The sequence below is a fragment of the Engraulis encrasicolus genome, chromosome 7 (assembly GCF_034702125.1).
Source record: "Engraulis encrasicolus isolate BLACKSEA-1 chromosome 7, IST_EnEncr_1.0, whole genome shotgun sequence".
NCBI lineage: Eukaryota > Metazoa > Chordata > Actinopteri > Clupeiformes > Engraulidae > Engraulis > Engraulis encrasicolus.
This window is the reverse complement of record NC_085863.1, coordinates 12,541,926-12,563,592: the sequence shown is the minus strand read 5'-3', so window position 1 is coordinate 12,563,592 and position 21,667 is coordinate 12,541,926. Positions and strand designations below refer to the sequence as shown.

Here is a 21,667-nt window from a genome sequence, read left to right as displayed (position 1 = left end):
GTTCTGTATGCCTTTTTAGGTGCAAGTATAAAAGCAAAGACGATCTAAATGCAAGAATAGAGAATCTTTGATAAGTACAGTTGTCAGTGTTAGTATGAGGTTATGTGTTGTGGTCCAGGTGGGTGCTCAAGTCTGTGGTGTGCAGCAGCAGGTCATTTTCTCATACATCCCAAAAAAAATTCTGTTTAATTAGGATCCCCAAATTTTCCAAACTGTAATTGCATGTGAAAAAAAACTGCAATCACCTTAGAAAACTGTAACATATGCTTTATCTCAGATGGTGCACTTCTGCATTTTGGGCACTATGTTTCAGTGCGTATTAGGGATGCAAATTATCGATTAATTCATGAATCGTTAGTTGATAACCTTATCGATCGACTTACGATTAATTGACAAGCGGCGTTTTCTGCCCGAAATCTCAATGTTTCTCTTAAAAAAAAAAAAAAACTAAATCTAAACATTTTAATAAAAAATGTAGATAAAATACCACATTTAAATGAGTTCTATTTCAATCCTTAAATCAAAAGGTGATTTAAATATTCCCACTATTCACACCCCTCTTCACACACACTCTTCAAATGCCCATTTCACCTGGGTCTCGTGTCAGTTGAATTATCGATTAATTGCGATTAATGTTTTTTAATCGATTAATGGATTGACCGATTAAAGTCGATGAATCATTTGCATCCCTAGTGCGTATCGTATGGCGTATTAATTACGCACTGAAACATAGTGCCAACAATGCACTTCAACACTGAAGACACAGAAGTGCCCCTTTTCAGACACAGAAATACATTGTGCTCTGTATATTTTCTCGTTTGTGTTTGAGGCCTTTGCCTATAATCAGAGCTCTGTTTCTGCGAGAACCTTCAATTGGCCTCCCCGCTCTGCTAGTGTGTAGAACAGAGCAGGGTTGCCAGATGTGTCTGATCATACCCCTCACAAAAAGTTCTCAAAAACCGCCAAAATGCGTTAAATTCCGGCCAATTTCAACTAATTGCATTGTTTTCTATGAGCCTAAAACTGCAGAAAAAACGCCAAATGGCCAATTTTTCCTGTTTTTACCCCGCAGACGGCCATCCCAGGCGGTGGGTAACCGCCCAATCTGGCAACACTGGAAGAGAGTGCCAAAGACAGCAGGCTTGCAGCATGAGTTGCTGAAACTGTTGAAAATGCCCCACAGGCGTTGTGTGTGTGTGTAGGTGAACTTGATGAGTTCTGTAAGCTTCTTTTACGTAAACGGATAAAAAGTAGAGCAGGCAGGCTGACTTTTCTTCTACACTCCGGAGCCCTGTGCAAATCCTCCCTTAACATCCCGCGATTGGTGGTACACTACACAATGCAGCTAAGATTTGCCTTTAACAAGGTTTCATGTCGTCCCCACTGCCAAAGATCCTTGTTCGAAGTGTACAGGAATGTACAGAGATAAATCTGTTAAGTCCCCTTTTTATATATGATACAGCACTTGGCACCCACTGCATCCCACACCGCCCATCCCCTAACCTCCTCCCTTCTCCTCCCCCTCCTCCCTCCTTCTCTGTGGGCTTATGTAATAATGTGTTCAAATGCAGCTAGGCAGGAAGCAAATGTTGGAACGTTCCCCTGTTGCAGAACAAAGACTTTGAATGCTGGTGGTGGTGACACAGAATACAAGTTTGTGAGCAAGCCTGTTGTATTTTCCGAATCGAAGTGTGCGCCAGTATATCCAGACAGGGGGGTTGCTAGGGATGTAAATATGTAAACAAATAAAATCGAAATGTATCGATGTATCGGAAGTATTGGCCGGCGATTTAATCGAATCACATCATATAGTGGGGCTTTCTTAAGAATCGAACAGAATCAAATCGTTGGCCCCTGTGCAATGGCCTGGCTCCATAACACAATAGTAGTGGAAAAGTGATTGGAAAAAATCGAATCGAACCGAATCACATCGTATCATGGGGAATTGTTAAGTATCGAAACAAAGTTGAATCCCTGATTTAAGAAATCGATACCGTATCGTATCGTCATGAAGGCTGTGATATACACCAGAGCATGGCAACCCGACCGAAGCCCGACGGGCTGGGTCGGAACCCGACGGGCCGGGCCGGACTCGGACAAAAAAATAGAATATCTGTCGGACTCTGGTCGGGCTCGGGCTTGAACCAAACAGACATTGTGAAAATTGTAAGCAATCAGAGGAAACGTTTCAGTTCATGCAAACGGCAGTTTTGTGATTAAAAAATAAGTAATTGAATATGCATAAATGAAAATGTTGGTAGGCTACTCGTGCGAGTGATTATTATTGGCTGTATGCACGCGCCAGTTACCAGTGGCAACATGGACGCTCACTCCCAGTCAGCCGAGCAGGAATGCCGAGTCAACTTGCTTTCCAAATACAGTTGTCAGTGAACGCGTGGTCTTTTGTTGTAGGCCTAGTGTAGGCCATGTTTTAGCATGCCTTCGGTGCTGTCTTAAATGTTGAACATAAAATGACGAAGTTTGTCACTGCATTGCTCGCCAAGGATTACATTTCCAGCAAGGAGCCATAATATGGATTAAAGAAGACGCACACGCTACGTGGAGTTGCCTAAGGTAGGGGCGAAGAGGTTTCCTGTTACTACTTTGTCCGCTGTGACATTTCATGTCCTTCACGTAGGTTCTTAATTCTTGTCACTTTTACTGTAGCCTACAGTTGTAACTATGCGCGTGCAACCTTTCCTGATTCTGGACATCAGGGGAAATGACATTCTCTTGGAGGGCCGAACAGGCTACTGTTCTTCGGGGTGAACTTATAGCCCATCCTTCTTAACGACAAGGAGTGGCATCTTCACCGGCTCGCGGGGATTTATTTGCACTAACAGTAACGTAACAAATGCGTCCATAGCCGCGCTGACTGCATCCAAACCGTATTCGTTAGTTTTCGCCTTTCTTATCCTCTCACGCCCCTCCCATGCATTTGATCACAGCACCCAACATCTCTGGTCTAACCGAAAGAAACATAAGGTGCGCTGTCACATGTATGCGTGTGTTTATACTTACTATGCGTGCGTAACTAAATTAGGCTACAGCAAATTGCCTCATCCTAGTTGCCTATCCTGGCTATTTATCACGTGCTATTTTGAGTATGAAGGAGGCCACATAGAAAATATTGCTTGCGCACAGGTTCTGTTGTTATTACAGTGGTCTCGGGCTTCGGACGCGTTCGGACACAAACATTTTAATTAGTCTCGGGCTCGGGTCGGGGTTGATTACTTTTCTGTCGGCTGAGGGCCGGGCTCGGACAGAAAAAACCGGCCCGAGCCACGCTCTAATATACACCCCTAGGTGTAGCAGCAAATTTTCAGCCCTATGTACAATCAGCTCCAATGGACCCCCCCCATCATATATCTTTATAATTCGTATTGTGAGTGGGCCCCTATATGCATGGGGCTCGGGTGACTGGCCTGATAGTGTGTTCAGGACCGGATTAACTTACAGCCTAGTTATGACTGAAGCCTAGGGGCCCCCATCCGCCAGGGGGGTCCCCAGATTGGCCCCCTATATACATGGGGCCCTGGTGACTCAGTCTTATTTTACCCCCCCCTGAACGACACGCCTGTATTCAGAATATGCCTGATGGATTTGCGAATTGAAGGGTGCATCAGTACGTATTATCCAGAATATGCCTCACTTCCATGTTATGACTGGTCACAGCAGTTATTGTCTCTGTATGAATGGGTGTTTGTGTTCCTCTCTGGTGTGTGCTTGTCTCCGTATGAATGGATCTTGGTGTTCTTCCGTGGCGTGTGTTTGTAGGTGTCCGGTGTACTGTAATGGGTTATGTCTTAGTGACAGATAGCTCTGCAGATCCTGCATATAGAATGCATATTTGTAGATTTTTGTGTAACACTGTAAACACCAATGTGGACACAGTAATGCATTACAACACTAACAAAAGCATTTTGCTGTCATTGAGGAGGTCCTTGTAACCACACAGCAAAAGCCCCAACGTTGCAAGAGGAAATGATCGTGTCAGGTGTTCTACTACACAGTGCACATACATCGCTTTTTTGTTTTGTGTTGTGTTCAGGGCCAGATTAATGCACAGGCTAGATATGGCTGCAGCCTAGGGCCCCCCACCTGCCAGGGGGCCCCCACAGGCTAGATATGGCTGCAGTCTACGGGCCCCCACAGGCTAGATATGGCTGCAGCCTAGGGCCCCCACCTGCCAGGGGACCCCCACAGGCTAGATATGGCTGCAGCCTAGGGCCCCCACCTGCCAGGGGGCCCCCACAGGCTAGATGGCTGCAGCCTAGGGCCCCCCACCTGCCAGGGGGCCCCTGATTGGTCAAAAGTGAAAAAAGTATGTTGTGATAGTAAGAACAGTAAGACTAGTACCGGTAAATCGTGATAGTGATGGGTCTTTTTTGGGCTCAGATGCCAGGTGGTACAACCATAACTAATGGCCATACATAAATTAGTAATTGGTAATGAATGTACTTTAATGAATATGCTTCTTAGATAATCCATCAAAAACACAGTAGGCAAACTATAGTCAAGTATAGTAAAGTGTTGTCCTGTGTTGTGTGCGCAGGCATCGAGCTGAAGCACCTGTGTCTGGAGTACATGACGCCCTGGCTCCTCAACCTGGTGCGCTTCTGCAAGCACAACGACGACGCCAAGCGCCAGCGCGTCACCGCCATCTTGGACAAGCTCATCACCATGACGATCAACGAGAAGCAGATGTACCCCTCCATCCAGGCCAAGATCTGGGGCAGCCTGGGGCAGGTAGGGGCTCACAGCAGGACACTCTACTCTTCCTCTCTCGCCCTCTCTCTCGCCCTCTCTCTCGCCCTCTCTCTCTCTTTCCCTCTCTCTCTCTCACCTGGGGCAGGTAGGGGCTCACTGCAGAACACCCTACTCTTCCTCTCTCTCTCTCTCTCTCTCTCGCCTGGGGCAGGTAGGGGCTCACAGCAGAACACTCTACTCCTCTTCCTCTTCCTCTTTCGCTCTCTCTCTCACTCTCACTCACTCTCTCTCTCTCTCTCTCTCTCTCTCGCTCTCGCCTGGGACAGGTAGGGGCTCACAGCAGAACACCCTACTCTTCCTCTTCCTCTTTCGCTCTCGCTCTCACTCTCTCTCGCCCTCTCTCTCTCTCTCTCTCTCTCTCTCTCTCTCTTTCCCTCTCTCTCTCTCGCCCGGGGCAGGTAGGGGCTCACAGCAGAATACTCTACTCTTCCTCTTTCGCTCTCTCTCTCACTCTCACTCACTCTCTCTCTCTCTCTCTCTCTCTCTCTCTCTGTTTCCCTCTCTCTCTCTCTCTCTCTCTCTCTTTCCCTCTCTCTCTCTCTCTCTCTCTCCCTCTCTCTCTCTCTCTTGCCTGGGACAGGTAGGGGCTCACAGCAGAACACTATTGCTGTCTCTCTCTCTCTCTCTCTCTCTCTCTCTCTCTCTCTCTCTCTCCTCTCTCTCTCTCTCTTCTCTCTCTCTCTCTCTCTCTCTCTCTCTCTCTCTCTCTCTCTCTCTCTCTCTATCTCCTCTCTCTCTCTCTCGCCTGGGGCAGGTAGGGGCTCACAGCAGAACACTCTACTCTCTCTCTCTCTCTCTCTCTCTCTCTCTCTCTCTCTCTCTCTCTCTCTCTCTCTCTCTCTCTCTTGCCCTCTCTCTCTCTCTCTCTCTCTCTCTCTCTCTCTCTCTCGCCTGGGGCAGGTAGGGGCTCTCTCTCGCTCTCTCTCTCTCTCTCTCTCGCTCTCTCTCTCTCTCTCTCTCTCGCTCTCTCTCTCTCTCTCTCTCTCTCTCTCTCTCTCTCTCTCTCTCTCTCTCTCTCTCTCTCTCTCTATCACATGCTTCGTCTCTCTATTTCTCTCCTCTCTCTGTCTTCACTGTGTTTCTGCATCTGTTGTTCCCTCTCTCTCCCCCACTGTGTTTTTGCCCTCCCTTCGAAACTCTTCCTCCACCCTCCTCTTTCCCTTCTAAACTCTTCCTCCACCCTCCTATTTCCCTTCTAAACTCTTCCTCCACCCTCCTCTTTCCCTTCTAAACTCTTCCTCCACCCTCCTCTTTCCCTCCTCTTTCCCTCTGATCGCCTGGGCTACTTCCACTCTGCCAAAAGCTCACACTTTCACACAATCACTCTCTCCTCACACCTCCAATCTCTCTGTTTCTCTGCATATTCCCTTTCCACTATCAAACAATATAAACATGACAACTTATTCCCCCAAAAGCCCCACACCTTCAGCTGTGATGTTGGGGCCCTAAAGCCTGTTATTGATCTGGTAGCACTCCTTTCCTCTACACTCAGCTAGAGCAGGGTCCTTCCCGGTGATATATTATTCATGCTAAATTTTGTAAAAACCAATCACAGTGTTGATGTCAGCCGAGGGTGTAAAACAAAGTAATGGAAGGGCAAGGTTTGCTGATTGTGCATTGTTGTAGACATTAGGATGACGCATGCGCTTTTGTATTCTTACTAGGCGTATCGTACCCATGTGATGCTCGAGGCATAAAGACTAAACTGTGAACTTGAGTGTAAAGAAATCCCACCACCCAACTTTAAGACAACATTTTAAAGAACTTTACCTGAAGAAGGTCGCATGACCGAAACGTTGGATTAAAGTTTGCTGGTGCAGGATTTCATTACACTTGAAGGACAACCCATGCACATGTCCACCTACAGAGTTGTGCAACAGCATAATTTTGGGCTGAACTGTGAACTTGCTCATCATAGGTCAAAGGTAAAGGGGACTACAGTGAACCCAGTCAGGAGGAGGAAAGTTCCTATATCAGAATCTGAATCTTTGAATTGCTTTAAGTTTTTTCCCTTTGGTGTAACATTTTGTAAACAGACTATTAACTACATATTATTAACTGTGTGTGCGTGCATGCATGCGTACATACGTGTGTGTGTGTGTGTGTGTGTGTGTGTGTGTGTGTGCGTGTGTGTGTGTGTGTGTGTGTGCGTGTTTTGTGTGTGTGTGTTAGATCACAGACCTGCTGGACGTTGTGCTGGACAGCTTCATCAAGACGAGTGCTACAGGAGGCCTGGGCTCCATCAAGGCAGAGGTCATGGCGGACACCGCAGTCGCCCTCGCCTCCGGCAACGTCAAGCTCGTCTCCAGCAAGGTGAGAGCACCAGACGCATAGTGTGTGTGTGTGTCTGTGTCTGTGTCTGTGTCTGTGTGTGTGTGTGTTTGTGTGTGTGTGTGTGTGTGTGTGTGTGTGTGTGTGTGTGTGTGTGTGTGTGTGTGTGTGTGTGTGTGTGTGTGTGTGTTTTTGTTTCTGTTTGTGTGTGTTTGTGTTTTTGTTTTTGTTTGTGTTAGTGTGTGTGTGTGTGTGATAGAGAGAGAGAGAGAGAGAGAGAGAGAGAGAGAGAAAGTGTGTGTGTGTGTGTGTGTGTGAGAGAGAGAGAGAGTGCGTGCGCGTGTGCGTGCGTGCGTGTGTATGCATTTGTATATGTGTGTGTGTGAGTGTTTTAAGAGTCTCAGTGCTTAGCAGCAAGTGTTTAGTAAGATGAGACATATGTGTGTGCAGATGTCTTCTTTTCGCCTTGTACTGTATTTGGCCTTGCGTTTGTATACTGCACCAACAAATGGCAGCGACACATTTGGCAGCCACCCTCCATCTAGTGTATCTGCCAGTGTCAGCAGCCAATCTGTGCTTGCCTTTGGTGGAACGGTAGCTAGCTCAGTAAAAGTCATCTGTTCCGGGTTGCTGTGTTGGATCATCTACAGTAGCTGGGTTACAGAAGATGCCTTCCTGCCAGAAGCCAAACAAGCAACAGCATACTTCAAATCGTCTGTGGTGCAGTGTTAATTTCGTCAACCATGACTATGACTAAAATATTTCGTCAATGCCCTTTTTTGATTTTCGTCATTTAGACTAAGACTAAGACTAAATTGGGAAGGCAATGACTAAAATATGACAAAGACTAAAATTGATTTTCGTCATTGTGACTAAGACTAAATTTTAAAAAGCTGACGAAATGAACACTGGTATTAAATAAAATAGGGAAAAAGAGAACCAGTGTGTGAAGTTTTATTCTGTACAGTGTGATATGTTAAAAAAGAGAAGCAGTGTGCAGATATGGTTTATTCTGTACAGTCAATGATATATGTTAAAAGTGTGTGGAGAAGTTCTGTAATGTACAGTGTTGACTAAAATGACGAAAATGACTAAAAATTGACTAAGACTAAAATTGATTTTCGTCATTTAGACTAAGACTAAGACTAAATTGGGAAGGCAATGACTAAAATATGACTAAGACTAAAATTGATTTTCGTCATTGTGACTAAGACTACGACTAAATCAAAAAAAGCTGACAAAATTAACACTGCTGTGGTGTTATGTTGATGCTTCTTGCTTGCTTGTTTGCTGAGACGGTGCAGAATCTGCTTAATAATGGATGCACACAAACACAGTCAGGCGCAAGATGATGAGGCTGTTTACAAACAAGTCTGTGCCTGTTCGAGGCATAGATAGGGATTGTTTTCGATTAGGCTGTTAAATCAGTCAACTGTAAACACAAAATGAAACAATATTTGAACGTGTGTCGTCTGTAATATCTTTGTGGCTTGATCTAAATAATGTGTTACATCAGCGTTCATTGTCAAGAGTGAAAAGGAAGTTCATATGGTTGCCAGTGCGACGTTCAGTCTTGTGGTGGACACATAATGGTGACCACACACAAGATTAAAAATGCCTGAGTCTTCTAGAATGTTCTAACCCCTGTTCTACTGTACTGATGCTGAGTGGTCAGAGTTGATGAAATTGGTCAGGTGACCTCAGTATCTTATCATTTCACTTTCACTGAAAACGAACGGATGTGAAAAACAGATACGGGTTATATTTATTTCGGGGTATGTCTTTGTTTTGTCTTCGCCATTTACTGTAAATCATTCAGCTGCACAAAGCTTAGAGGGGTCTATGACATTTCAAGCAAAGCTTCTTCGAAGCTAATGATGCGGTATTCTGCTCTGTTAGCTTTCGATATGGTGACATGCATCAGTCAGAGTTGTACAAGACCACAACTACAGGGTTTCCCAAACTTTATCATGACAAGGCCCCATACTCCAGCCAAGGGGCCCTTCTTAATAATATGTGGAATAGGGAATATTGTTTGTCTTATTTTTTTTTATTTTGGTGGACATTAGTTATTCAATTATCAATCATGTTTTGATATACTTTTTCTTTCAACTTGCCTACACACACACACACACACACACACCCGCGGCCCCCCCAGGGGTCCTCGGCCCCCACTTTAAAAACCACTGGTCTTGCTACACTACACTATGACCTCATCCAAATCATCAATTTGCATAACTCATATACTAGTTCCCATTTCTGGTATTTCTGTTTCTCCTTTTTATTGCCTTTTGGAAAGTCATATAAACAGACGTACTTCCCCCTTATTGTGCCCTGCTCGTCTGGCATGTGATGATCATTATTACATTACATTACATTGCATTTGGCAGACACTTTATAACCAAAGCAACTTTCAAAAGAGGACATAATCAAGCCAACATCACAAGCAAATACAAAGTGCACAGCAGTGTTAATTTCGTCAACCACGACGATGACGAAAATATTTCGTCAACGCCCCTTTTTCCCTTGACGATGACGAGACGATGACGCACTAAAAATTGCCTCAAGCAAATCAAAATATGACGAAAATAACAAAATATTTTCGTCAAGGAGACTAAGACGAGACGAAATTTACAAGCCATGGACGAATGGACATTACAAATATATAATTATTTATAATTAATTTGTAATTTGTAATTGTAATATAGGCCTAAGTGTCTTGAACTTCATAGGTGATTGCGCGCTCACGCTGTGTTGCCTCGCTTGTATCTGCTGGCAGCCAATGCATGGCGCGGCTCAGTCAGTAGGCCTAGTTCTGTAGCCTAGTAGTTCAGTGAGTCCATTTAAGTTGAGTTTAGGTCCTAAAACATTCCCAGAGAAAGAGAAAAATAGCCGACGTTGAGGGAAGTGTTCATTTTGAAACATGTTCAACAACCCTCTTATCCATGACGAAGACATGTGTTTCTGCAGTAGGTAATGACAGTCGCGCCAATCCTCCTCTGATACTGTCATTCTAAATGAAACCTAAAAATAAACCTCCTCGAGCTTCCACTATTCTCCTTTTCACTTAGACTGTCTTAGCCCGGCGTTCGTTGTCTGTTCTTTTTTTGTAATGTTTGCTATATTTGTTGTTTAACCATATGAGTAGGCAGCAAGCAAATCATGAAGGTCGGATTTGTGAATTTATTTAAATCAGTCACCGCGGGAGCGCGCGCCAGCAGGGGGAAAGTTCTCTAAAGTAACAGAGGCACGGCTACTGTAGCCTAGTTTTGAAAAGAATCAATGGATGGGCGATCGCTAAGGAGTTTTAAACTGTTCAGATTTTTAGCAACGCTAAAAGGCCCAAGGAAGTCGACAGCATTTCCGTGCGTCTTCAGCGTCTTCCTAAGTTCCAAAAACTGTTTCCAGGTCATGCTTATCGAGCCTCGACACCCCCGACAAACAAAACAGCATTAGTATTTAAATATTTGTATGTATGTGTCCTTTCTATCGTCCAGTCTGCATACCCCAGCCTAACTATTTTTCCTGGGACTTTTGCAGGGCATACGAAGTGTGCTCGCGCAATCTATTTAAAGGGACACTGTGCAGGAAATGGTCAGAAAAGGTACTGCAACTATGCTGCTTATTGAAATTGGGCTGCCTATTGTCAAATTTGATCTTCACATGAAAGTTTACCAAGTATTAAACAAATATTTTCTAGTATGGTCCAAGTACAGTCATTTTTGCAGCTAAAAATGGCTATTTTTGGAAATCCAAAATGGCGGACCATGGAGAAGATCCCCCTTTTCATGTATGAAAAGTGCAATTTTTCCAGTCATAATGAAAATTAGAATTTGATGCTGGTGGTAAGTATTCATGAAAAAGGTAACATTAGTGAATGGGCAGCATGAATTCTAGAAATTAACAACTAAAAATCTCACACAGTGTCCCTTTAAGCCTATTCCACACATGCCGCACGAGTCATTATCGTTCTCTGCTCGCATTGCCAATTGAAAACAAAAACCGCTAACTTGCATAGTCTAACATCAGCAGTATTTTATCTGACTCGTGGTCATCGGGAAGCCACTATCAGGGAGACTTCTTGAACTTCATGCAGACTTGGGATGTCTGGTCTTCCCACTGCCGGCAATCTGCAGGCTTTAAGTCCCGCGGTCAGGTGAAGAAGAGCATGTAGCTTCCTCCGTGATCAAACTCAAAATGAAATATAATATGCAGCAGCTTCTAATGCACGAGAGAGAGAGAGAGAGAGAGAGAGAGAGAGAGAGAGAGAGAGAGAGAGAGAGAGAGAGAGAGAGAGAGAGAGAGAGAGAGAGAGAGAGAGAGAGAGAGAGAGAGAGAGCGCGCAGCCTGCACCTGGATGTGTGTGTGTGTGTGTGTGTGTGTGTGTGTGTGTGATGCTCTTTTGCTCTATGATGTTGAAATTACTGATTTGGGTTTTGGTGGAAAATGACCAAGTAACAAGGTGAATATTTGCTGCAATAGGCAATATTAGTAATACTTTGTGAAATAACAATAGCCATTGTAGGTTATTTATTTTACACAATATTGACTAAAATGACTAAAAATTGAAATGTTGACTAAAATTTGAAATGTTGACTAAAATGACTAAAATTTGACTATGACTAAAATTGATTTTCGTCATTTTGACTAAGACTAAGACTAAATTGGGAAGGCAATGACTAAAATATGACTAAGACTAAAATTGATTTTCGTCATTGTGACTAAGACTAAGACTAAATAAAAAAAAGCTGACGAAATTAACACTGGTGCACAGGAGATATACAGAACAACAAGTGCAATTGCAAAGAGGCGTTGATCAGACTACTCTGCCCGCCCTACAAAGGCAAAGTGCAGACACTATTATTTTTTGGCAAAATTCTGTTTAGACCAGGGGTTCTCAACCTTTTTCAACTTGGGGACAACTCGAAATTGTGAAAAAAAATGTGGGGCCCACCTCTTACCCAATTAATAAAACTGAAATAAATCAACAGCAACACACACCAAAATATGATTATTATTTTCGGAAAATGATTTCAAGGCCCACTTGGAATACCTTCAGGGCCCACCAGTGGGCCCCGGCCCATAGGTTGAAAACCACTGGTTTAGACTGAAAATGGTCATTTCATCACACCTTCTTTATCTTGTGACAAAGACTTGGGGTCCAAATGTGTCCCATTGTAGAGAAAGTGCTTTGTCAAATTTGCAGTAACTACAATGTCCAACCAATACAGTGAAGCTCTTTTTCTCAGTTTCAATATTGGCGTAGTTACGGTACTCTGCCTTTGTAGGGCAGAATTTTTATGCTAGTCCAATTTCCAATGTCTCAATGTACAGTATTATATGATGTGTCATTGACCTTCTCTGTACATTTATGGTGGTCAACCAACATAAAAAATTGCTTTTAAGTGTCATGATCCAAACGCTTTTCTGTTGTTATTCTGGTGTTGTTATTCTTTCTTTGGCCTTTGGCCATCTTTCTTTGGAAGTTCAATGTCACCGGTCAGCTTGCACACAGTCTTCTGATGCAATGCTGCATTTTGCGGAAAGTCATAAAAATAGTGGCTGCGGAATACAAAATGCCTCTCACGCACTTCCCTTTATAAAGGTCTTTGCATGTCATTCATGGTCATCATTTGGAAACGGTTAGGCTGAAAGGAAATGTATTGCAAGACAAAATGGCCTTATTTAAGCCATAGTAAACAATGTTTATTACATTTCCTGTTGTGGTTGCATGAATTTAGGGGTGCACTTATTGACCAATGAAAGGGGGTGTACTGAAAAAAACTGTGGCACAGCCCGTATCAGGGGGGCCTTGGCTGAAATCTACTGGAGCAAGGAGGGGGGACCTTATCATGGTAAAGTTTGGGAACCCCTGGTCTAACCAGGGGCATCCATGACCTAATTGTTATGGAGATGGACTTCAGATCAGAGGGTTGCAGGTTCGAATCCCACCCTTCCACTGCCTACCGCACACCATGGCTGAAGTGCCCTTGAGTAAGGCACCTAACACCACATTACTCCAGGGACTGTACAACCCTGTACTCTATACGTCGCTTTGGATAAAAAAAAAGCGTCAGCTAAGTGTAATGTAATGTTAATGTAACCATTCGCTGCTGCGCCCCCTGCAGGTGATCATCCGCATGTGCAAGATCATCGACAAGACGTGCCTGTCGCCGACGGCGACGCTGGAGCAGCACCTGATGTGGGACGACATCGCCATCCTGGCGCGCTACATGCTCATGTTGTCCTTCAACAACTCTCTGGACGTGGCGGCCCACCTGCCCTACCTCTTCCACGTGGTCACGCTGCTGGTGGCCACCGGACCCCTCTCGCTCAGGGCCTCCACGCACGGCCTCGTCATCAACATCATACACTCCCTCTGCACGTGCTCACAGCTCAACTTCAGCGGTGGGTAGTAGTAGTGTGTGTGTGTGTTCGTGCATGTGTGCGTGCGTGTGTGTGCATGTGTGTGTGTCCCTCACGGCCTCGTCATCAACATAATACACTCCCTCTGCACATGCTCACAACTCAACTTCAGCGGTGGGTAGTAGTAGTGATAGGAGGAGGAGGTGGAGGAGGAGGAGGGTGTGTGCGCATGCGTGCTTGTCTGCGTGTTTGTTTGTGAGAGTGTGCATCACGGTGTGCGTCCGTTTGAGTTTTGAGTGTACTATACGCGATTCATTTTTTAAAATCAAATAGACAAAAAATTGCAACATCAAGAGTGTGTTCCAACAGTAAAATGTTAAATTGAAAAGGTATTACCCTCGCAAGATGTAGTATTTTTTGTTTTTTCTATGAAGTTTGTTTCTATTAATAGTGTACATTACTTCCAACTGGGACTCTCTGTCACCCGCTGTGTGTAGTCAACCTCACAGCAAAGTGTCGCCCTGCTTAAAAACTAGGGCTGCACGATATTAGAAAAATAGGCGATACACGATACACGATATTTAATATATACATATATTTTCCCCTCTCAATTTACCATCCTACACTTAATTATGTATAAAACAACTGAGAGCAATGTTTTATCTCCAACATTATTTTTGTTAGGAAAAACACAATATATACAGCATCGAATGTCAACCTTTTTTAACCTTTTCACCAAATTTGCTGTCATTAAAATGTAAAAACAAGGTATCGTTATTTAACCAACTTTTGCGATACGTGTATTGCAAGGCTTGATATCGCAATAACGCTACATTTTCGATATATTTTGCAACCCTAGTAAAAACCTTAGGTATGCTTTGACAGCCAGGCAACCTCATCACAATCTAAAGTTTTGGATGAACTCTTAAATGCTGAGATGCAAACATACAGTAGTATGAAGGCCACTGCAAAAAATAAAAGGCTGTAGGTGACTTTGCGCCTGCATATATGTGTTTTATAAGTTAAGTGACTTTGTGTTTTGGGAGTATGTGTTTTTTTTTGTGTGCGCATGTACGCGTGTCTGAGTGTGTGCATGTATGCAAGTGTGTGTGTTTTGCAAGTGTGTGTATGCAATGTGTGTGTGTGTTGGTATTTTGCAAGTTTTTGTGTGTTTTCTCTCCTGTTTTTCCCGAGTCAGGTAGTAATGTCATTCCTTCTCTCTCCTTCTCTCATGTCCCATCTCTCCTTCTCCTTTCTCTTCTTATATCACTCTCTCATTTCTCTCCTTTCTCCTACTTTTTCTCTCCCTTTTTCTTTCTGTACCCCTCTCTCTCCTCTCTCCTCTCTCCTCTATTTGTCATCCCTCATCTCCATCTCCTCCTCTCCTTCTTGTCCATCTCTTCATCTGTCCTCCTTCTCCACCCCTCATCGCTCCTTTACTTTTCTCTCATCCCTAATCAACTTCTGTTCTCCCCATCTCTCATCTCCTCTTCTCCATCTCTTCATCTGTCCTCCTTCTCCACCCCTCATCGCTCCTTTACTTTTCTCTCATCCCTAATCAACTTCTGTTCTCCCCATCCCTCATCTCCTCTTCTCCATCTCTTCATCTGTTCTTCTTCTCTTCTTCTCTCATCTTCTGTTCTCTCCTCCGTCTCCATCTCTTCACCCCTCCTTCTTCTCTATCTCTTCATCTCCTCTTCTTCTTCCCCATCCCTCTTCTCTTCTTATTCTCCACCCCTCTCTGTCCATCTCTCCTCTTTTTCCTCCACTCCTCCACCTCTCCTTCTTCCCCACCCCTCTTCTCTTCTTATTCTCCACCCCTCTCTGTCCATCTCTCCATCTCTCCTCTTTCTCCTCCACTTCTCCACCTCTACATGTCCACCATCTCTCCTCCTCCATCTCTCCTTCTTCCCCACCCCTCTTCTCTTCTTATTCTCCACCCCTGTCTCTCTCCATCTCTCCATCTCTCCTCTTTCTCCTCCACTTTTCCACCTCTACATGTCCACCATCTCTCCATCTTTCCTTCCTCTTCTCCATCTCTCCTTCTTCCCCACCGCTCTCTCTCTCCATCTCTCTTCTTTCTCTTCCACTTCTCCATCTCTCCTTCTTCCCTACCCCTCTTCTCTTCTTCTCTCCTGTTTCACCATCTCTCCTTATCTCTACCTCTCCTCTTTCTCCTCCACTTCTCCACCTATCCATGTCCTCCCTCTCTCCATTCTCCTCTTTCTCCTCCACGTCCTCCCTCTCTCACTCTCTCACTCTCTCCATCTCTCCACCACTCCTCGTTCTCCTCCCTCTCTCCATCTCTCTCTCTCTCTCTCTCTCTCTCTCTCTCTCTCTCTCTCTCTCTCTCTCTCTCTCTCTCTCTCTCTCTCTCTCTCTCCATCTCTCTCTCTCTCCACCCTTCAGAGGAGACAAAGCAGGTGCTGCGTCTGAGCCTGACGGAGTTCTCGCTGCCCAAGTTCTACCTGCTGTTTGGCATCAGCAAGGTGAAGTCCGCTGCCGTCATCGCCTTCCGCTCCAGCTACCGCGACCGCTCCTTCTCGCCCGGCTCCTACGAGAGGGAGACCTTCGCCCTGACGTCGCTGGAGACCGTCACCGAGGCCCTCCTCGAGATCATGGAGGTGGGGTATACACACGCACACACACACACACGAGCATGCGCACACACACACACACGAGCATGCCCACACGCACACACACACACACACAACCTGTCATCGCTGGAGACAGTCAACGAGGCCCTGCTCGAGATCATGGAGGTGTGTATACATTCACAGGCACACGAGCCGGGCGTACACACACACACACACACACACACACACACACACACACACACACACACACACACACACACAACCTGTCATCGCTGGACACACCGAGTCACCAAGGCCCTGCTCGAGATGGAGGTGGGTATGCGCACACACATTACTCATGGAGGTGTGTATGCACACACAGGCAGGCACACACACACGCATACACACATGCACGCGCACACACGCGCGCACACACACACACACGCACACACACACATACATCGGTACAAATACATGCATGCACGTGTACACACACACACTCAGGGTGATTTGAGTTCCCACACATGGTGACACACTCAGGGTTCCCAGGACTGCAGTACAGTGTCTGGATGACTAAGATGCACTCATAGCAGAACTGTCCTCATCCACCTCGCCGCAGGCACTATTTTAAACTAGGGAAAGGGAAGTGTGTGTGTGTGTGTGTGTGTGTGTGTGTGTGTGTGTGTGTGTGTGTGTGTGTGTGTGTGGATTCTGCAGTGTTGGCTATTCAGCCGTGTGTGTGTGTGTGTGCGTGTGCGTGTGCGTGTGCGTGTGCGTGTGCGTGTGCGTGTGCGTGTGAGTGTGCGTGTGCGTGAGAGAGAGAGTTTTTGTGTGCCTGTGTGTGTGTGTTTGCGTGCGTTTGTGTGCGTGCAGGCCTGCGTGCGTGCGTGTGTGTGCCAGCTAACATAACCGATTGGGCAGCATTAGCATAGCACCCAGCCCCCGATGATGTGCCGTAGCTCTTCTCACTCCTCACTGCAGAGCCACCAGTGCTACAGACACCACCATACCATAGTTCTTCTCCTTTGCAGATATGCACACATGTGTCTGTCTGTGTGTGTGTGTGCGCGTGTGTGCGTGTTCTGTGCGTGCGTGCATGTGCCAGCCAAGTAACCGATTGGGCAGCATTGGCATAGCACCCAGCCCAGCTCCTGATGATGTACAGTAGCTCTTCCTCACTGCAGCGTAGACCCAGCAGCGCTACAGACACCACCATACCATAGCTCAGAGTTTCTCAAAGTGGGGCGCAAGCCCCCCTAGGGGGGCACGGAGGCATCGAATGGGGGGCGTGTGACATCTGATTTTGGACTTTTTCCCCCCGAGGAAAAGATTTCCTGTCTCTCCAATAAGCAATAGATTTAAAGCCCTCGCCAACATTATATTATTAATTGTCATGAATTTGAATAGCATAGAAAATTAACACACATCTGCATTCGACTGCAGTCCTCTTTGTTTAATCTGACCAGTCACCTTTCCTTTGATTCTGAGCAGCGATTGCAAAATCAGTCTGTGCAAGTAGGCCTACTGCTGTTGCTGGGGGGGGGACTCGGAAGCATTCAGACCCTCTGATGGGGCACGGAGGCATCTCAAGGGGGGCGTGTGACATCTGATTTTGGACTTTTTCCCCCCGAGGAAATGATTTCCTGTCTCGCCAATAAGGCAATACCTTTAAAGCCCTCACCAACATTATATTATTAATTGTCATGAATTTGAATAGCATAGGAAATGAACACACATCTGCATTCGACTGCAGTCCCTCTTTGTTTAATCTCACCAGTCACCTTTCTTTTCATTCTACGCAGCGATTGCAAAATCAGTCTGTGCAAGTAGGCCTACTGCTGTTGCTTTGGGGTGGGGGTCTCGGAAGCATTCAGACCCTCTGATGGGGGGAATGATGGAAAAAGTTTGAGAACCACTGCCATAACTCTTCTCCTCTGCAGATATGCACACATGCACATGAGCTCAAGCACAGCTAGTTATGCAGATAATCTTTGTAGACAGGCAGGTCATGTGCATCACAAAGCATAAAGACATACTGTACAGAGACGGAGTAGTTTGGGCGCATGCAGACGTATGGGTCAGCTATTTTAGCATACTGTAGGAATAGAAGAAGCAAAGTCACGTTGGAGCACAGGTTGATGTGCACAGGACATGTGGCTGAGGTGGCCTGAATTCCCTGAACCACCTATGCGTAAAGCAATTACCATTTAATTCAGGTAGACATGCAGACAGATTGGCAAGCTATTTATGCAAACATACACCATTACTCAATGACTTACTTCAACGTCGGTTACTTCGGTCTCATGAATAGCTCAAGTCGCGTCTGGTCTATTCTAGGGATGTTCAGCCGTTTAGCCATTTAACCGATAGTCGACCTGATCAACGTTAACCTGTTAACATTTTCTGCCACCGGTTAACCGTCCCTCCCCATCCCCCCCACACATTACGCACACACTTGTTATTGGTGTTGTATTGTATGGGGCGATATGACCCCTCAATATCTAAAAATGATAAATGTGAGCATGAGCCGTCCCATGAAGGAATTTATTAAGCGCAACCACAGCACAGAGCCAGAAGTTTACCGGTTGCTATAGTGACTACTTGTACGCCGCTGGACATGAACGGTCTAAAAAAAGAGGCTAAGAAAGCTAAAAAAAAAAGAGGCTAAGATTATCGGTTAACCGTTTAACCACCGGTTAATGAGACTCAGTATTGATGATTGAATGATTTTTTTTTTACATTTCCCTAGTCTATTTGTGCCGTTAGACATGTGGAAATGCAGCTCAGGTGGGCAAGCACAGGAACATTTTGTAAACATACAGGGAAGATATTTGAATTCTAGCAGACATAGATTGTGGGTCAGCTATTTTGGGCATAGGTACCAGCAAATATGCAAGTTGCATTTGACTGTAGGCAGAAGATGCAGATACACATGCAGTAGTTTGATGTGTTTGACAGCATTTGTGAGCGTAGGCAGGAAATAGCAGTTTGAGACGAGCCTGAGCTAGTTCTATATAAATAGTCTGTCAGCAGTGTACTGAAATAACCTAACAGCCAGTGAGTCACTAACATAATAGGCACGTAAACACACACTCCTCCCTAGTAGCCAGAGTACATAATCACGTACATAGGCAAACATCTGTCCAGCTAGTCGAAAAACTGTTTAAAAAAATCGAGAAATCATTCTGTTTATATTATTGTTGAAAATTCTGTCACGTCTGCCCCCGGTTAAGACCGACAGCTTGACTATTAAACGTTGAACAAGGATTTCCTGCAAGTGTGCATGCTTTTTACTTAAAATGTACTGGGGTTTTTTTTCATATGGGGCACCTTAAATTTGTGAGTGTCAATTGTCTTCCTGGGGTCCTAACACAAATTATATTACACCATTTCAGATTAAGAACCATGCAATAAGATATGAATTGCAAAATAAAGTGTTGTTCAAAAGTTCAAGTAAGTTGAAACACATGAAAAAAAAATCTTGAATGTTCAGGCACAATTGTAGCAAACCGTTATAAATTGCAGGGCCGCCACATTGCTAAAAGTCCTCCTTTGCACACTTAAACAATGCAAAGCCCAAGGTAGCCCAGAGGTTGCCGGTTCGACTCCCAACCCGCTAGGTTGGTGGAGGGAGTAATTAAGCACTGTCCCATCCTCCTCCATGACTGCTGAGCATGGTACCAGAGAATCGTATATGAGAGTGAGATAAAGCAGGCGGGTTCTTTTCCGGTATCCACTTTACGTCGGGTGAACGCCCCTTTAGGAGATCTTCGATTAGGAGACCTTCGGAGTCTTGAGGTAGAGAATAAATGGAGTCCCCTTAGCGCTGTAGATTGTGTGTCTTGTGCAAACACCGCGAAAAGAAAAGAAGAAGGAGGGGACAACGCCCCCTTAGGAGAACGAATTTTGAGCACCCGCTTTTGCATTGAGTGGGCGTGTTTTGCGATATCTTGCTCTTATCCAGTATTTTTGATAGTACCCTCTCGCCACACTGTTCTCTTTCAGGCGCCATTGGGGGCTGCCCCCTTGCACGGTTGAGGCATAATGCAATTTCGTTGTGTGCAATGAGCACTGTGTGCTATGGAGTGCTGTGTCACAATGACAATGGGAGTTGGAGTTTCCCAGTTGGACTTTCAAAGACTTTCTTTATACATCATATATGACCAGTATGAATGCATGAGCACATACAAAACGCACAGATACAAAGTCACAAGTAGGGCTGGGCGATATGGAAAAAAACAATATCACGATATGGATTACTTTATATCACGATAACGATATATATCACGATATTACATACGTTTTCAGTTATTCTCTTTATTTGCTCCTAATTTTTTCATGTCGCAAAACAACCTTTCTTTAAAGTGGATCTTTTTATTTTTACAGTTACATTAACCTATAGTGTGTATTGTGACAACATGAAATGTAATGAAATGATATTCAATCATATAAAATTGATACAATTACTATCACGGTATAAACGATATAGGAGAAAGGTCACGATATACACTTTTATATCACGATAACGATATATATCGTCATATTGCCCAGCCCTAGTCACAAGGACAATGGGAGTTGGAGTTTCCCAGTTGGCCTTTCACTTGTCACTGTGTTGTGTCTGTGGTGAGTGTGTGGGCTGCGGTGTAGGGGGATGTGGTAGGTCAGGGGTTCCCAACCTTTTCCAACATGGGGCCCACTTGAAATGTTCGCAAATGTTCGGGGCCCACCCAATTAACAATAAAACTAAAATAATTAAAGAGCAACACACAAAAACATGATTTTGTTTTTTCAGAAAATGATTTCAAGGCCCACTAGGAATGCCTTCAGGGCCCACAGTTTGAAAATGACTGTGGTAGGTGAATGCTGCTTGTCTATTTTGGCTGGCTGTTGAAGCCTCTCACTCTCAATAGGTCTCACTCACAGACGCACACTTATTTTTGCTGATGAACACCCACGAAGGGGTTTTTCACTTCAGAAGGTCAGATCGATTTTTAACCAGATGTATGCATTGCCATGTGGGTGTATGCTTGTCGCACGTGTGCTTGTGGGCATGTGTGTGCGTGCGTGCGTGCCTGCGTGTGTGCGTGCGTGCGTGCGTGCGTGCGTGCATGCGTGCGTGTGTGTGTGTGTGTGTGTGTCAAACAACATCTACTAGAGGAAGATGCATCAAGCCCATACTTTTCCGGGATCCATGTGATGTTTGGTGAACGCCCCTTTAGGAGACCTTAGGTCAGGAGAATTTAGGTTATGTGTAGTCGTGTTGTGCAATAAGGTGGCGGTGTGGTGCGCACATCCAAGACGCAGGTGCAGGAGAAAAGGATCAGACAGCTAAGGGACCACAATGGAATTCAGTCTTGGGTCTTTTTTGTGTACATCCCTGTCTATTTATTCCTGTCAATGTATGGTTACTGTTGCTATGCAATGTTTTTACATCTAATAGAGTAAATAAATTCATTCATTCATTCATTCATTCATTCAAATAGCATTGACTGGCCGCACATTTCCTCCTTGTACTATTTGCTTTTTCTATTTTATTTTCTCCTTTGAGCAAGTGTGCAGACATTCAACATTATTTTTCATAGTCCTGTAGTTGTGACAAATGGCAAACGATGTGTAACATTCTCTCCATGCCCGCTGCAATCCTCCGTCTCTCTCTCTCTCTCCCCAGGCCTGTATGAGGGACA

General features: G+C 44.9%; 1 protein-coding gene across 1 annotated transcript in view; it reads left to right on the top strand.

Annotated features, from left to right (window-relative positions):
* nf1b (neurofibromin 1b) overlaps positions 1–21,667 on the top strand; it is a 193,838-nt gene that overhangs the window by 131,179 nt on the left and 40,992 nt on the right. Inside the window, exons 41-45 of the mRNA XM_063202868.1 lie at positions 4,556–4,749; positions 6,943–7,083; positions 13,170–13,449; positions 15,817–16,031; positions 21,652–21,667. The exon at positions 21,652–21,667 is cut by the window's right edge and continues 46 nt beyond it. Of these exons, the coding sequence (XP_063058938.1) occupies positions 4,556–4,749; positions 6,943–7,083; positions 13,170–13,449; positions 15,817–16,031; positions 21,652–21,667 (846 nt within the window). The remainder of the gene's footprint in view (positions 1–4,555; positions 4,750–6,942; positions 7,084–13,169; positions 13,450–15,816; positions 16,032–21,651) is intronic.